The following is an 18,727-nucleotide window of genomic DNA, read 5'->3' as shown; positions in this document are numbered from 1 at the left end:
TATAAAATCTTTTGGCCTTATAAGCGTTAAGTGTGCATAAATCTAGGCACTCCTCATCACCTGTTCAACAGAGTCCCAACGAACATCAGTCACTCATATTTGAAAAATGTACGGGTGTGGTCAGTAATGTCCGCAGATATAAAGTTGCGGGTGTGATGAGGGACGGAATCTCAAGATTTTAAAATAACTTACTGGATTAACATAACATAACAGTAAATTAAAAATAAAATAAACAAATACATAACTAAAATAGAAAACTACAATTTCTAACTCAGAAATGATCATTTCCAATTTCAACTGATATTAGTAGAACATGATAAAAAAACAGTGTTTAAAATTTTTCATCAATAAAAATTCTTGATCTGACAAACTTAATCTGAAGAAAAGTTAAATGCAGTGGCTTGTCAAGGAATAAACGAATGGTCTATACCCGCAATGTTTTGAAAATACTGAAAGTTTGGGGCAACAAACTAGCGATACATTGTAATAAACAATCCTGTCGGCAATTATTATGTATTGTTATAATCTAGCAGAATTTACAGCAGTATCTATTGTCAATCCATTGATGAAAGCTAAAAGTAGATTATCTATATCTTCCTAAAGCATGTTGAGGGGAAAAGTTTCCAACTTTGAGATAACCCGGTACCATGGGCGGAAATGACCGTTCACATTTAGATATATGGACAGACTAGTCTAACTTTAGAACTTAGATCAAGTCAAAGTAAATCACAATTGCATACTTATTGTAGTTAGATACTGAAACATTACCTGTGTTATATCCCAGAAATGTTTTCAGTGTAACTGAGTTTCCTTTGACATGGCTCATGATGTTGATGACTTTCGACATTAATCCACTTGTAGTACGTGAAGAAGCTCAGAACATGTGCTTTTGGCATAACTTCCGAACATGCTTAGTACGGTCAACTTGCATTTCCTGTTTCCGGGTGTATACTGACTGTTAAGGATCAGGCTTGTTTTGTTACCAATGTTTATGAAATAAACACGTAAATTAATGTCAAGACTACGCAAAATAAGCGTTGTCTACTTTTTCTACTCGTAACAAATTTTACGTGTGTGATTTTTCGTGCTCTACTGTGCAGATTTACAAGTGCGATGGCGTTCGGGCGCATATGCGCCTGTCACATCACAGTGTCTGCAACATCGAAGCATGGTCATGTCATCATCATCCTGTGGGGTGTTTTTCAGCATCAGGGCCAAAACAACTGTTTGCAATCAAATTAAAGATGAATGTGGCAAAATACAGTGATAAAAAAAAATCTTCTCTGGAGTGTCAGGACATCAAGACTGTTTCGTAGGTGCACCTACCAACAAGACAATGACCCAAAGCACACCATTAAAATAACGAAAGAGTGGCTTCCGAACAATTCCATGACTGTTATTGAATGGCGCAGCTTGAGCCCTGATTTAAACCCAAATGAGCATCTCTAGAGAGACCTGAAAAGGCCTGTCCACTAACATTCACCATCCAACCTGCTACAACGGTTTAGAATCTGCAAGGAGTAATTACAGAGGAGCCCCAAATCCAAGTGAGAAAAACCTGTTGCCTCATTTTCAGAAAGACTTATGGCTGCTTTAGCTCAAAAGGGTGCATTTACTAAATACAGAGCAACGGGTCTGAATACTTGTGGCTGTGTGATATTTCAGTTGTTCTTTTTAATCTGCAAACTTTTCAACAATTCATTTTTTCTTCTGTCAATATGGGGTGTCGTATGTACATTAACTAGGGGAAAAAATAACTTCAAAGATTTTAGCAAATGGCTGCAATAAAACAAAGACTGAAAAATTTAAGGGGGTTGGAACAGTTTTCATACTTAGTGTATTATGGCCCAAACCATGTTTACTGGAACGTTTGGAAGATTAGCTATGCGCCTGCAACCAATGCCACCATGTTTTCCAACAATTAGTTTGTGATGGTCTTGAGACAACTCTTTGCTGTTTCCCATCAGGACATGTCTCATAACTCACACCTTGGTAATGAGACCTTTTTGTCAGGCATCAATTACGACAACCAGATGATATTCATTTCCGCTGACAAGGTGCTGGATTGCTCTTTGATTATTGATAGATTTTAGGTGTGGTCTTGGCCTTCAATGCCTTTTTGCACCTCCCTTTCTACATGTGTTTAATACTTTTTCCGTGTTATTTCAAATTTCTACATCCAATTTCCAAGCTCATTTGTTTTACTTTCTTTGGATGTATGCATTACTTGAGTTGTTCCCAACGTCTGGTGAAGTACAAACACTAAAGACCTTGTGAAGATGCTTGATAAAGCTGGAAATAAAGTGTCGTTATTCACAGTGAAATGAGTCCATCACCAACATGGGCGAAAGGACATGGAGTGAGAATGAAGCCATTACTCCGAAAGAAATATATTAAAAAAAAAAAAAACAGCCAGACTACAGTTTGGAGCACAAAGATCTTAACTTCTGGAGACACGTCCTGTGATATGATCAAACTCAAGTAGAGCTTTTTGGCCAAAAACAGTCACAATGACTAAGTCCGAAACCTTGGTGTTCTGATAGATTCCGACCTCACTTTCAACAGTCATATCAAATCAATTACTAAAACTGCCTTTTACCATCTGAAGAACAAATCTAGAGTGAAGCCTTGCGTGTGTCAAGCAGACCAGAAGAAGCTTATCCTTGCTTTTATCTCAAGTAGAATTGACCATTTTAATGGTCTTCTATCTGGACTCCCCAAAAAGAGCATTAAACGGCAGCAGCTCATTCAAAATGCTTCAGATCGTCTTCTGACCAGAACAAAGAGGTCAGAGCATATATAGTTCTGGTATTGGTCTATAAATCACTTAATGGTTTAGTTCCTGAATACATGAAAGGACATGCTTATGGAATACAATCCCATGAGGGATCAGAGATCGACAGACTCGAGCCAAATAGTGGAGCGTAGAGTCCAAAGCAAACATGGTGAAGCAGCATTTAGCTATTATGCAGCACAACAATGGAATAAGGTTAAAAACTCTTCATTTTTGTTATGCTTTTTGGAGTATTTCCACTTTTCAGTGATATTTCTTGGACGGTACACTGTTTTAATTATATTTTTAAAAATGTTTTTATTAGTTTTTAAAAAAAATCCTTCATTTAAATGTTTTATTTCTTTGTACTTAGTAAATGTTTTTAATCATGTAAAGCAAATTACATTACTTTATGTAAGAAATATATATATAATTTGTTTTGCTTTGCATAATGACCAATGTTACATTGGAGAGAAAAAAGGGGGAGGCTTGGAGACCTGACAACACCATACCAACTGTGAAGCAGGGAGGTGACAGCATCATGTTGTGGGTCTGTTTTGCAGCATCAGGAACTGGATCTCTTCATAAAAGAGAGCGCATCAAGAACATCACATGGAGATATTAAGGCAACATCTCAAATCATCAGCCAGGAAGCTAAAACTGGGATGCAAATCTTGGAAATAGATAAGCATACTGTGGAAATGTTAAAAAAAAAAAAAACTGGGATGAGATTTGTGGGCAGATCTGAAAAGGCGTATGCGGACAAGACAACCAACAAACCTGAGCCACTTTTACCAGTTCTGTCAGGAGAAATGGGCCAGGATTCCTGCAGAGTACTGTCAGAAGGTTGTGGAAGGTTACCCAAAACATTTAACCCAAATCATGCAGTTAAAAGGAAATGCATTTCAATACTAAGCAAATGTATGTAAACTTTTGACATCCAAGATAATAATGTAAAATTCTCCAAGAAATGATCTTATTATTGTGGCATTCAACAAAATTAACAATTTTGGTGATCATGACTGACCTGCAACAGGTGAGGTTTAGTCTGCTTTGAATATGTGTTTGAATATATACACACACACACACACTGGGCACAGGGCATGATTGATATTTTGGCATTGTTCCCCCACTTTGTTTAAGGAGATGAAATATTTGCAGTTTTCTGGGCCAATGGGAACAATGACTGCCTCTCACATGACCAATGACTAAGACTTACATTTCCAGGCTTTCTATCCCACAAACCCTGATATGGATGTACGGTATGGTGATAAACTGGCAGCCAGATGTATGTTCACCGGTGAAGGCAGAAGCGAAGAAACATACATTGGGTAAGTTGTCCTTTAAATTCCATTGCACTTTTTGCTATCTCCAATAGGGAGACGAGAAATAAAACTGGCTCTGTGGTTAAGATTTCACGAAAAGCTTGGGGGTGGAGAGCAATTGCTGGAACCATATAATATACGCTTTACCTGTGACGATAAACTGCACACAATGGCAATTATAAACACTGTTTTGAAAAAGAACTCCTGATATACAGGAGTTATTGTCATCACATTATTTACTTTATTTATGTACATCCATAAATATATTTTCAGAACATGCTTTTGTTTTTTCTATTTTTTTTACTGCAGGGGTACCTCTGATGATGAAATGTGCAACTTCTATATTATGTACTACATGGGCAGCAAACACGCGATCCCTTATATGAATTGCATGAACCGTGGCTCGGCCAAATTGTTTCAGCACATTCCACCTGAGGCCAGCATTCCCATTGCTATCAGCCCCGAAAACATGAACTCCATGATACATATGGGACATTCAACAGGTAGATTTTACAGTTATTATAATTAAGCGTGGCCTGATCAATCCGATCTTTTCGATTGGAAATCGGTCAAATGTTATCCCCCCCCCCCAAAAAAAAAAGAGGATCAGATTGGACTGGATCTGAATAATAATTTTTTTAAAAAGACTTCAGCACTCATATACAAGCAGTCAGTTCCATGCGCTGATCAGCTTATTTATCCAGCAGCGTCCAGATAGGCATGCAGATCCCACATGACCACAACAGCTTGCTGAGGTGCTAACAGTAGGAAAGAGTAAGAATGAATGTTGCTTGCCTAAAGTCGTTGATTGAGACTCCAGGTCAACTTCACTGGAAACTTAACTTAGATAAGGAAATATCCATCCATTCACCCGTTAGGCACTTATCCTAACAAGGGTCGTGAGCCGTGCTGGAGCTTCTCCCGGCTGTCAATGGCTAGGAGGCGGGGTACTGATTGCCAGCCAATCACAGGGCACATAGAGACAAACAGCCACACTCACAATCACACCTAGGGGCAATTTAGAGTGTCCAATTAATGTTGCATATTTTCGGGCTGTGGTAGGAAACCAGAGTGCCTGGAGAAAACCCAAGGAGGCATGGGGAGAACATGCAAACTTCACACAGGTGGGTCCGGGATTGAACCCGGGACCTCAGAACTGTGAGTCCAACGCTTTCCAGCAGAGCCACCATGCTGCCCATAAGAAAATAATTACGCATATTGTTTAAATACACCATTGCCTTTGTTTCTTTCTTTGTTTTGCGTACAAAAATCTATATCTCAAAATTAACACACAACGAATGAAAAAAGACTATTGACAAGCTAATGAAAATTAGTAGTAAACGTCTGGCACTGATATCACTCAAAATAATTAATATTGGTACACAATCAACATATATGCAGCATCAACATACATGTATGTCATCATGTGTATCACAAAACCCTTTGAAGCCAAGACATGCAAAGCAGCAACAGAAATGATCAATAAAACTATACTTGTTGCAACAGGGAGTTCAATTTTGGATTGCCAAATATGTGGAGTCAGCAGTGCTCTGCTTGGGTAATATCACGTGATCACACGTTTTCTAACATCCATCTACCCATCCGTTTTCTAATCCGCTAATCCTCCACAATAAAAAATAAATGAAATATGATTATTGCTGATATAGAATCAGACTGATGTCAGGACTGCAATATTGGTGTCAGATCAGAAGTGAAAAAGTTGGATCTGGAGATCCGTAATAACAGTATATGAGTGTGTGGTAAAATGTGATTACTTTTTAAATTAAAAACAAAATTGTGTTTGGTTGCATCCTGTGTCCACTGATCATCCTTGATTTTCTTCATCTCATTCATGGCCACCTGTGGTAAATTCATATGCCTCACAGTTCTGAGGCCTGGGGTTCAAATCCTGGCCCCGCCTGCATGGAATTTGCACGTTCTTCCCATGCCTGCGTGGGTTTTCTCTGGGCGCTCCGGTTTCCTCCCACATGCATTAATTGGTGATAGGTGGCAGAGGCTCCAGCACTCTCACGACCACTGTGAGGATAAGTGGGTAAGAAAATCGATATATATATATATATATATATATATATATATATATATATAATTTTTTTTGGGGGGGGTAAGACGGACATCAGTGCGCACATAAGGCGCTTCAGATTATAGGGCGCCCCGTCATTTTTAGAGAAAATGGGACTGGGACTGATCTAAGTTGTAACTTGGATAGTGATTGTATTATTTTTGCTTTCTTGTTTTAATTACAATACATTTGAAAAAAGACAAAAGAAATGTTTTCATGTCATCTTAGGATGTTTTGTATAGAATTTTGAGGGGAAAAAAATCATCCACTTTTGAGGAAGACTAACAACAAATATACAGAGGCAGTGTATCTACCAATTTTGTCCATACATTTCTTGAAAATAAAGAAAAAGTCTCCCATTTTCACCCACTCTCCTAAAAGGTCACCAAGATATCACATCAGCGCCGGCCACAGTTCGGGAAGAGCAGTCTTTCGATCAGGGTAAGCAAGTATCTAAATGTGGTTGCAACATTATAAACAAAGAGCACTGGGCAAAATATTAACAGTAGTTTTTTTAATGTCACTGCATCATAAGGAACTATTGTTTTTTTTTGTTTTTTGGATTATCTCTCTCACAGTGGACATGCACCTACGATAAAAAAATTCAGACCCCTCCATGATTTCTAAGTCGGAGAACTTGCAATACAGCAGGGTGTTCGAATACTTTTTTTCGTCACTGTAATTTGCAGAATATACATTAAAATAGGTTCTGCTAAACTGGGCCATGTTTGTCTTAGAATATCGCCAGATATTTTCTTCATATAATGTTGATATGAGTTATTAGTAGACTGTCTGCATGTCGAAGTATCCTTGGGCAAAACACTTAACCCTAATTTCCTCCCGGTAGGCCTGGGAGCATCTTGCTTGGGAGCAATCATCCAATGGTGTGTAAAAGTGTATTTGTGTGTGTGTGACCTTAAAAGAGGTGGTGCTCTTTTGAAAAAATATATTTCAAACTCCTAGCACCTTTGCAGAGGCTTTGCACATTTATACTTCAATTGAACCTTTGTATTCTTTGTTGTGGGAATGGTTTCATTTCCATTCCACTTCCCATTCAGGCGGCACAATATTTTGCTTGAGCATCATCATCACAAAATACGTGTGATTAATAGTCACATCACAGGGTCTGCTGTCATGTTGGTTGACTGTAATGTACAGTGTCCCCCCATTATTCGTAGGGGATATGTTCCTTACCCCCCCAAATAACGAAATTCCGCGAATATTGGGTATAGTATTTATACACACTGGTTAAAATGTGAGCATGCATGCCAGCACATGTTTTACCATGTATGGAAACTACTATATGAGGCAATGAGGAACAATTGCATTTCACATCTGTAAGCAGAAGAAGCTTACAATGCCACACACACTGCCTGAGTAGGCAGGTCTTTACTGATGATGTTGTACATACTCACAGTGTCACATCAAAACCAAGATTATCACACCACAGCAAACAGAGTAGGATAAGTAGCAAATAATCTATCAATTTTCTGAGTCACTTATCCTCATGAGGGTCACGGGAGCCAATCCCAGCTGTCATCGGGCAGGAGGCAGGGTACACCCTGAACTGGTTGCCAGCCAATCACAGGGCACATGGAGACAGTCAACAGTCGCACTCACAAGCACAGCAAGGGGCAATTTAGAGTCTCCAATGAATGCACGTTTTGAGGATGTGGGAGGAAACTGAAGTGCCAGGAGAAAAACCACGCAGGCATGGGGAGAACATGCAAACCCCATGCAGGCGGGGCAAGGAATTGAACCCCGATCCTCAGAATTGCAACATACACTTTAAATGCTATTTACATACTCCCATCATGCTTTGCAGCACTTATACTGATAATTTTGGTTTTCGATGTGACACTGTGAGTATGTACATCGTCAGTAATGACCTGCCTTCACTGGCAGTGTGTGGGGCAATGTAAGCTTCTTCTGCTTTACAGATGTGAAATGCAATTGTTCCTCACTGCCTAGTGAGCGCCATCATATGGTAGCGCACATACACACTAAAACACATGCTGGCATGCATGCTAACAGTGTAACCAGTGTGTTTAAGTGTACTTTGTTGGACAAGTCACACCAACATTTGCAAATGTTGAAACTCAGTGTGTACATAAAATGTACCACATTGTAAGAAGCCATGTCTAATGTGGTGTCTCATCTATTTAGAAGAGAATATAAGACCTTTATGATCGTGAAAATTCAGTAAATAAAGCAAAAATACGTGGGGCCACGAAAGGTGAACCGCGAATGGGCAAGGTGACCCTGTACCGTGAGTCAACTGTAATATTAATAGAGACCAGGAGTGAGACCTGTTTGGACTTGCTAATAAAATCTGTACTCATGTTACCAGAAATTACAACTTGTCAAGCCAGCATTCACTAGTAAGAAAGCAGTCAAGCCAGCCGCCAATAATTTTGTCCACACTATGCATTACAATAATAAGATGCGAACTAGCTGCGAAAACCACCTTCACAATAAGTCTATCAATAACAGGGATGTCAATGCTTTGGTTATAACGTAACCAGGAGTGAAACCAGCAATGTTAATTTGAATCTTGAGATGCATTAAAAAATAAAGTTCATTTTATATCTGCATACATAACTCCAATAATAGAGACATCAATACGTCAGTTATAACACAAGAAGAAAGGCAACCAGCAAGGTTAATTTGAATCTTGAGAGCAAAAGTTTAGTTTTAGATTAATTTAAAATAATTTGATATCTGCAAACACGACTGTCAGGATATCTATTATCAAAAATCAATGTAAAAAAAAAAAAAAAGGAAATGGAGTACAAAGGTATAGTAATTTATCTGCACTATCACATTCCGCAAAACTCTTTACATATCCTGACATTCACACATATAGTCATAAACCAATAAGCGACTGCACCATGCAAGATGCTGCCAGGGCCACTGGGAGCACATTAGGGTTCAGTGTTTTACCCAAGGACAGTTTGATATGCAGACAGCTGTAGGAGGGATTTGAACCTGCTCTGTCTACTCAGGCACAACCTATGCAAAGTAATCCCTTTGGTATCAGAAGACCAGTCCAGATCTGTGTGATAGACAACCAAGAACTTCCACGAAAGGAGGTTTGATAAAGGGTTATATTGTATTTCAAAATTAAAATCTCTGAAAACTGCACATTTTGCTGTCATTAGACCTGATTAGAAAAATATGTAACAATCAATATATAAGTTATTGTAACACTAGTCCAGTTCTGGAAGACACAAGATCACCCCAGATCGCCAACAAAAGAGGTCCCACCCAAATTTGATGTGGGGTTTCAAAATAAAAGTCACCTAAAATATGCATATATCACTGTCACTAAAACTGATTTAAAACATTCATTAAAAAAGGCATGAGGTATCGCAACACTAGTCCAGTTCTGGGGGACACTGCACCACACCAGGCCACCAACGAAAGCAGTCCCATACAAGTATGGTGTGCCATTTAAAAATAAAATCGCCTGAAATTTGCATAGTACACGGTCATTAGTACAGATTTTAAAAAATAATTGCAAAAACATATATGGCATATCACAACATCAGCACAGTTCTGGGGATATGACACCACCTCAGATCTCCAACAAAAGAAGTCTCATGCAAATATGAAAATAAAATTCCCTTTACTCTGGATATTTTACTGTCACAACCCCTGAATGGAAAAATAATTAAAAAGAACATGACAACAGTCCAGTTCTGGTGACATTAGACTACTTGAAGTCTCCAACATAAGTGGTCCCATTCCAATCTGATGTTTTATTTCAAAATAAAAGTAATCTGAAATGTGCATATTTCACTATCACTACCATTAATTTTAAACTCCTTTTCCTTTTGTCCCTTTAGGGGTCGCCACAGCGTGTCCTCCTTTTCCATGTGCACCTATCTCTTCCATCCTCCTCTTCAGGGCCAACTGCCCTCATGTCTTCTGTCATGACATGCGTCAGTCTTCTCTTTGGTTTCATCTCATTCTCTTGCCTGACGCTCCATCCTCATCACCCTTCGACCAATATACTCACTCTCTCTCGTCTGGACATGTCTCAACCATCGAAGTCTGCTCTCTCTTAAATGTATCTCCAAAACATCTAACCTTGGCTGTGATGAACTCATTTGTAGTGTTATCCAACCTGGTCACTCCTCGAGTGAACCTCAACAGCTTCATTTCCACCACCTCCAGCTCTGCTTCCTGTTGTTTCTTCAGTGTGACTGTCTTTCATTCATGGATGGCCTCACCATTGGCTAATCAGGTTTGCCCTTCATCCAAGCAAAGACTCTTCTGTCATACAACACACCTGTATAATTCTGACATACTTCTCTGCCTCTCAAGACTTCTGCATGCAATACTAAGTTTCCTCTCTGGGTACTCTGTCATAAGCTTTCTCTCGATCCACAAAGACACAATGTAGCTCATTCTGACTTTCTCTATTCTATTCTTTTCTGTCAGCATCCTCAAGGCCAATAATACATCTACTGTTGCTCACAAATACTCACTTCTGAGTTCTGAGTCTAGGCTCCACTGTTCTGTCTTTATTATGTGGCTCATCATCTTTATTAATCTATAGTTCCCACAGCTCTTATTCTTAAAAATGGGCACCAGCACCCTTTTCCTCCATTCCTCAGGCATCTTCTCACCTGCGTGAATTCTGTTGAACAACCTGGTCAAAAACGCCACAGTCACCTCTCCTAGATGCTTCCACACCGCCACAATAATGCCATTTATATTCATGTTCAAATAATTTAAACCCTGCTCCAAAACATCTTGCTTTACTGCTTTTCCTCCTGCTGTCCTGGACATATGTAATAATAATATGTGAACCTTTCTCCTCATTATCGTCATGTCATCCAACTTTTGAGATTTTCCTGTCTTACTCACAACATTCAAAGTCCCTACATTCGATTCGAGGGTCTGTGGTTTCGTCTTCTCTTTATGCCCCAAAAAAAACCCACTTTCCACCGGCCCTTTGTCTTTGACCCAGAGTTGCTGAATTTCCACCGGTGCCCTGCAACTTAACTGTAGCAGGAGCAGAGATTGTAAACCAGCACCATTACGGAGCCGATATGGAATTCTTTTGATGAATGCTCATATTTGTTTGGCCAAGTTTTAAGCCGGATGCCTTTCCTAAAGCAACACTCTGAATTTATCTGGCTTTGGCACCGAACTACAATTTGCACTGGCTTGTGCTCCCCATAGGCCTGCATTTCTACCACGGATTTAAAATATTCATTAAAAAAACCTATAATGTATCACAACACTACTCCAGTTCTGGGGGACAGTTGACCATCCCAGCTCTCCAACAATGGAAGTCCCACCAAAATCTGACATGGCATTTCAAAATAAAAATCCCCTGAAATTTCATTGTTATTACCACTGATTTAATAGATTAATTAAAAAAACTCTGAGGTATTACCAACATCTCTCTACTTCTGGTGGACACTACACAACCCCAGGTCTCAAACAATCGTGGTCCCACCCAAATCTGATGTGGGATATAAAACATTTTCCGAGGAAGGGTTTCGTAACCTCAATTTTTCATAACTAGTGAGGTTTGTAAGTAGAGTAACCACTGTAATCCCATCCATATCTCAAAACCTATCCTCTTCATCCATGTAGGAGAGAATCTTAGCATTCTACTACATTACTGCGGTCGCAAATTGGTGTAGTATATCTGAAGTCGTTTTAAAAAACCCAATTTTTTTATCAGATTTTGTTATCAAATTATTTTTTTGCTTTCAAATTTAACACTTTGACCACTCACACTCACTCCACTGTTTTTATTAATGTATAATAAAATATTTCACAAAAACACAAAAATAACATTATATTTCTGCAACAAAAATAGATTGGTCTGAACAGAGTACATATTTTCCTTTGTGGTCTCATTTGTGTGTTAAATTGTTTGAGTGATTTCATGGAAAATATTTTAAGAACAAGTTTCTGTTTTAAATCCAGGTTGAAAACTTTTTGTTCTCATGCTTTTTAGAATATTTCCAATTTTAATTATATTTCTTCCACTGTACGCTGTTTTTCATTGTACTTTTATTTTTCTGTTTTTAACATATATATTGTCATTTCAATTTTTTTTTTCTGTTTTAAATGTTTTATCTTTTCGCATTCAAATCCTTTTAGTCATGGAAAGCACATTGAGTTGCCTTGTGTATGAAATGATCGTGTGAATTACTTTAATCATCCGTCATTTATCTACTACCGCATTTTAAAGCGCACATTAGATGTATCATTTCCTTATTTATTGTTAAACTAACCCACCAGAACCGGACTGGTTTTGTGTTACCTCTTTTTTTTCCTTTTTTTTTAAATCAGGGTTAGTGACAGTGAATTTGACCAATTTCAGACGACTTATATTTTGAAATGCCACATCAGATTTGGGTAAAACCTGTTTTATTGAAGACTTGGGATGGTCTAGTGCCGCACAGAACTCCACTCCACTGATAGAATATTGCTTTATTGTCACAATGAAAATCAGATTGGCTTCTTCCAATTTGTTAAACATTTTTTGGAGATTCATAACTTAAAAACAAGTTCTAACTTAATACAATTTAGTTGAATTCATCTCATGATAAGGTTTCACGGGGACCGACTGGTTCTCACCTCTGCCTCACTGTTCTGAGGACTGAGTTTCAAATCCCAGCCTCACGTGTGGGGTGTATGCATGTCCTCCCCGTACCTGCTTGGGTTTTCTTAGAGTTCTGCAGTGTCCCGCATTCCCCCAAAAACGTGCGGTAGATGAAGAAGCAAAATTTCCTTTAGGTGTCAATTTGAGTTCCTCTCATCAGTCAGGATAAGCAGTACAGAAAATGGATGGATATATTGCACACATCAAAATACAATTAAATCTCTAAGACTTTACCAAATAAGTAATACTGTGGTATTATCTGAAACCTTATTCTTCATACTCTCTGTATTTGGGTTAATAGTTTGTTAATCAAGTAACCTGTCCACACTAGATACAATAATGTCCACTTTGGTGGAGATTTGTTGCGCTTACCTTGAGTGGCACATGCATGTACATAGTGTTGCACATGCATCTGGTCTTCATTTTAGAAAACGTATTGACTTCACTGTTAACACAGGAACAATAAACCTGAAGTTTTGTGGAGTTTGTTCTTTATGCTCAGTTTTTATATAATTTTTTTCAAAAACTGTTTTGTGTAAATGGCCCCTTAATCTATACTGGTCTCTCACCAAAGTAAATAGCAAACGCTATACAATCTCTACATGGCAGGTTGTAATTGTCTCTGATGGATGACTTAATTCCTGCAATAATGGTCTCATTATTGCAATAATTCAGAATTGTCCCATTTTAATTTAATTTCAGGGTTTTGATTTTTTTTAAGCAACTGGGTAGCATCACTACCTCTATGCCCTGTCAAACGAGCCTCTTTGTAAAAGCTTCCACTTTTCTTATCCTTTTATTTCCTTCTTTTACTTTCCTCTCTGTTTGTGCAGGTGACCTCTATTCTCTAATGTCCGAGATGCTAGACCAAAACAAGGATGTAGTGCACATTCATAAGTACAACCCCAGTAAGACACAGAGGGTCCAGCCTGAGCTGGTGGCTCAGATTCATAGCTTAATACAAAAGAAAAACATGGGCTCAGCTGGTGCTTCACGACCCTTCCAACCCAGCAGGCACCCTGTTTTGATGAGGGACAGGGTCCACAAATTCCATCAACTTGAGGTTGTGCCCAAGTCTAAAAGTAAGCTGCTGTCTGAAAGACAAGGTGGGTGTGTAGGTGAAAGAAGCTCTATTAACAGTCATGGGTTCTGTGGGATTTCAAACAAACCGCTTGCCGTTTTAGTGAAATGGGTTCTGCATTTTGAGCTGACCATGACCAAAACTCAATCCCGCCTAACTTTGATATTGAACTGTATATTAAAATTCTTCAAATGGTCATGTTCCTCACTGCACTTCATTTTCCTCTCATTTCTACTGCTTCTTCCTTCTAATATAATAAAATGGTATGATATTGTTAATATGCCATACTTTATTATTTTATGCTCATATGGTTGGATTTTAAACATGCTTTTGTATTATTTGTATTTATTATTTATTCATCTATTATTTTGTTGTTATTTTTGAAAAATATACTTTTAACCACATCCTTATGAGGGGCATTGGTAACGTTTTGGTAATGTGTTGCGGATACCTGGAGAAAATCCATCATGGGACAACAATTATTATTAGCATTATTATTATGGGTTTCGTATTTGGAGAGGCTTATGGTACGTGTACTAAGTGAATTCCTCCACACTTTTAACAATATTACTTTTTTTTCTTTTACATTTATGCTATGCAACCAATGTTTGTAATATTATTGTGTCAGTGAATATTATTTAATTTAGATATCCATCTGGAGCAAGACTCAAAATGGCCACAGAATTCCCTCCAGCTAGGTCAGGTGTCAGGTCTTGCCATTGACTCAGAATCCAATCTGGTCATTTTCCACCGAGGTGACCACAACTGGGGATCGGAGTAAGTTTTTACAAATAAATAAAAATGCTGCATGCATTTTTTTAAAACAAAACTATCAAGTTAATTATTCTTTGATCCAATTGCTCATTTTAGTCCCGATAATCAATGCAATTTCATGTTGAGGAAGGTTGAGATAATTATTTGGTCCTTGTCGGTGCATTCAGTTGACATTCCATTTACAGTGCCATGAAAGAGTTTTTGTCCTAATCCTGATTTCTGTGTTTTACATAGAGTGAAGAAAAGTATTTGAACACCCTGCTATATTGCAAGTTCTCCCACTTGGAAATCATGGAAGGGTCTGAAATTTTCATTGTTAGGTGCATGTCACTGTCAGAGGGATAATCTAAAAAGAAAAATCCAAAAATCACAAGGCATGGTTTTTTTAATGATTTATTTTTGTATACAGCTGCAAATATGCATTTCAACACCTGTCTATAAACTACAATTCTGACCCTCATCGACCTGTTAGTCCGCCTTTAAAAGGCCACCTCCACTCCATGTATTACCCTGAATCAGATGCAGCTGTGTGAGGTCTTTAGCTGCATAAAGACACCTGTCCACCCCATACAATCAGTAAGACTCAAACCTGTAACATGGCCAAGAGCAAAGAGCTGTCCAAAGACACCAGAGACAGAATTTTACAACTCCACATGGCTGGAAAGGGCTACGGAGAAATTGCCAAGCAGTTTAGTGAAAAAAGGTCCATTGTTGGAGCAATCATTAGAAAATTGAAGAAGCTAAACATGACAGTGAGTCTCAATCGAAGTGGAGCCCCATGCAAGATATCACCTCGTGGGGTCTCAACGATCCTTAGAGAGGTGAAGAATCAACCCAGGACTACACGGCAGGACTTGGTTAATGACCTGGAAAGAGCTGGGACCACTATTTCCAAGGTGACTGTTGGTCATACATGTTGTCATGTCAGATGTCATGGTTTGAAATCATGCATGGCACGGAAGGTTCCCCTGCTTAAACCAGCACATCAAGGCCCGTCTTAAGTTTGCCAATGACCATTTGGATGATACAGAGGAGTCATGGGAGAAAGTTTTGTGATCAGATGAGACCAAAATGGAACTTTTTGGTCGTAATTCCACTAACCATGTTTGGAGGAAGACGAATGATGAGTTCCATCCCAAGAACACCATCCCTACTGTGAAGCATGGGGGTGGTAGCATCATGCTTTGGGGGGTTCTGCACATGGGACAGGACGACTGCGCTGAATTAAGGAGAGTATGACCGTGGCCATGTATTGGGAGATTTTGGGGGACAACCTCTTTCCCTCATTCAGAGCATTCAAGATGGGTCATGGCTGGGTCGTTCAACATGACAATGATCGAAAAACCAAGGAGTGGCTCTGTAAGAAGCATATCAAGGTTCTGGCGTGGCTTAGCCAGAATCCAGACATAAGCCCACAATAAAATCTTTGGAGGGACCTGAAACACCGTGTTTCTCAGCAACAGCCCACAAACCTGTCTGATCGAGAAGACCTGTGTGGAGGAGTGGGCCAAAATCCCTCCTGCAGTGTGTGCAAACCTGGTGAATAACTACAGGAAATGTTTGACCTCTGTAATTGGAAACAAAGGCTACTGTACCAAACAGTAACATTGGTTTTCTCAGGTGTTCAAATACTTATTTACAGCTGTATCACACAAATAAATTGTTAAAAAAAAATCATACATTGTGATTTCTGGATTTTTCTTTTTAGGTTATCTCTCTCACAGTGGACATGCACCTAGGATGAAAATTTCAGACCCCTCCATGATTTCTAAGTGGGAGAACTTGCAATATAGCAGGGTGTTCAAACACTCATTCTCTTCACTGTATCACACAAAAAGTTTTCAAATGATCAAAATCATTTTAATACCACTCAGAAAAAGCTAATGAAATACAAAATGTGGTTTTCAAATGAAATGAAATGGGGAAGAAAATCCAAACCTTTTTGACCCTCTGTGAAATGGTAATTGTCCCCCCCAAAAGTCACTGGGAATAACCACAAATTTGGGAAAGGTGACTTCAATTTCACAAGCCACACCCAAACTTGATTATCACCATACTTATTGAATCAAGAAATCACTTAAATATAAACTGTCAGAGAAAACAGGGTAGGGTACAAGATCTCAAGAACCAATGCGTCATGCCACGATCTAAAGAAAATCCAATGAGGAAAATAAGTGACTGAAATCCATTAATCTGAAAAAGGTTACAAGGCTTCGGGGCTTCAGCAAACCAGAGACATGATCCACATGTGGAGAAAACTGGGAACAGTGCGAAACCTTCCTTGGAGTGGATAACCAACTAAAATCACTCCAAGAGTGTGACAGCAATTCATTCAGGAGGTTACAAAAAACCTTGAACAACATCTAAAGACCTGCACTCCTCGCTGGCCTCAGTTAAGGACAGTGATCCTAACTCTACCATAAGAAAGACACTGGCCAAAAATGGCATCCATGGGAGAGTTCTCAGGCGAAAACCCATGCTGTCAGCAAAGAATACAAAGGCTCGTCTCACATTTGCCAAAACACATCTTGATTTTCCTCAAGACTTTTGGAGAAACAGTCGACTGACCAGTCAAAAATCGAACTTTTTGGAAGGTGTGGGGCCTGTTACATCTGGTGTAAAAATGGCACCGCATTTCATAAAAAGAACATTATGGCAACATTGAAGCATGGTGGTGGCATTGTGATGCTCTAGGGCTGCTTTGCAATATCAGGACCAAGACAAGTTGGTGTGATTGATAGAACAAATAATTCTGCTGTGTACCAGAAAATCCTGAAGAACGTCTAGTCATCAGTGCGTCCTTTCAAATTCAAGTGCTCTTGGATTACGCAGCAGGAGTACAATACGAAACACACAAGGAAGTCCACCTCTGAATGGCTGAATTAAAAAAAAAAAAAAAAAAAATGAAGGTATTGGAGTGGCCATGTCAAAAATGCGCATTTAAATCCAATTGAGATATTGTGGTGTGACCTTAAACGGGCAGTTCATGTTTGAAAACCCTCCAATATGGTGGAGTTGAAGAAATTCTGCAAAGAAGAGTGGGACAAAATTTCTCTAGAGTGATGTGAAATCTTCATCAATTATCGCAAACGCTTGATTGCAGTTATTGCTGCCAGGGGTGACACGACCCATTGTCATAATTACTTTTTTAGAGAGGATAAGAAAGGTTTGGATTTTTTTTTGTGTGTCTGAATAAATTGAATTACCAGTATTTGAAAACTGCATTTTCCTTGAGTTGTCTCTAAGTGATATTAAAATTGGTATTATGATTTGAAACCTTTGTGTGTGATGGATATGCAACAAAAAAAAAAAATCAGGAAAGGAGCAAATACAGCACTGTATTTTAAAGCCACTGTGCTTCTCATCATCAATCCACACTGCAGAAACTACAGAGACGAAATTCAAAATACGATTCTGCTTTGCTACTCAAAAGTTTTTGTGATCCACAGTTCTCTTGATATTTTATTGCGTGTTTTTGTACATTGTATGCAAATAGTCTTTGTGAAGGAATATACGAAACTGATACTTCTTTCCTGTATTTTTTAGTTCTTTTGACAGCCAAAGGATATATCAGGAGAGGTTCCTTGGCCCAATTCAACAGTCCACTATTTTGGTTGTTAATGCGGATAACGGCAAAGTCCTCAAGGCCTCTGGAAGAAATATGTAAGTCATATTGTGACTTAAAAGCAATTTTTAGTGGGATTCTGCTTATCATGTTTAGGCTCAAGTCGGACCTGGAGTCTGTCCCATTGAAGCTACTTCTAAGGCTGACAAGTACACTTGGGAGTGATCCCCATCAATCACAAGACTACACGTAGTCTGACAAGCATTCACACTGACAGGGATCTCCTTTGATCCGTGTCCCACATCAGAGGTGCAAAAATGATCAGGGACACATAAAGTATGGTCAAAGCTTTGCATTCCTGAATATGTCTGTTTGTTGCTAAAATTCTTAAATGTGTAGCGCCGAAGAAAAGGAGTCGGAACACGGGAGAAAACCTCGTTTTATTTCAGACATCGACAGAGTGAAACCATTACGGCGGGAACTCTTTAACACCCT

At 38.8% G+C, this 18,727-nt stretch overlaps 1 protein-coding gene across 1 annotated transcript in view; it reads left to right on the top strand.

Moving 5' to 3' along the window:
• Positions 1-18,727, top strand: part of pam (peptidylglycine alpha-amidating monooxygenase) — a 94,635-nt gene that overhangs the window by 39,751 nt on the left and 36,157 nt on the right. Inside the window, exons 13-18 of the mRNA XM_061800881.1 lie at positions 4,001-4,104; positions 4,408-4,601; positions 6,560-6,619; positions 13,646-13,918; positions 14,541-14,670; positions 18,214-18,330. Coding sequence (XP_061656865.1) covers positions 4,001-4,104; positions 4,408-4,601; positions 6,560-6,619; positions 13,646-13,918; positions 14,541-14,670; positions 18,214-18,330 — 878 coding nt within the window. The remainder of the gene's footprint in view (positions 1-4,000; positions 4,105-4,407; positions 4,602-6,559; positions 6,620-13,645; positions 13,919-14,540; positions 14,671-18,213; positions 18,331-18,727) is intronic.

The sequence above is a fragment of the Syngnathoides biaculeatus genome, chromosome 17, assembly GCF_019802595.1.
Source record: "Syngnathoides biaculeatus isolate LvHL_M chromosome 17, ASM1980259v1, whole genome shotgun sequence".
NCBI lineage: Eukaryota > Metazoa > Chordata > Actinopteri > Syngnathiformes > Syngnathidae > Syngnathoides > Syngnathoides biaculeatus.
This window is presented reverse-complemented; position numbering and strand designations above follow the sequence as displayed.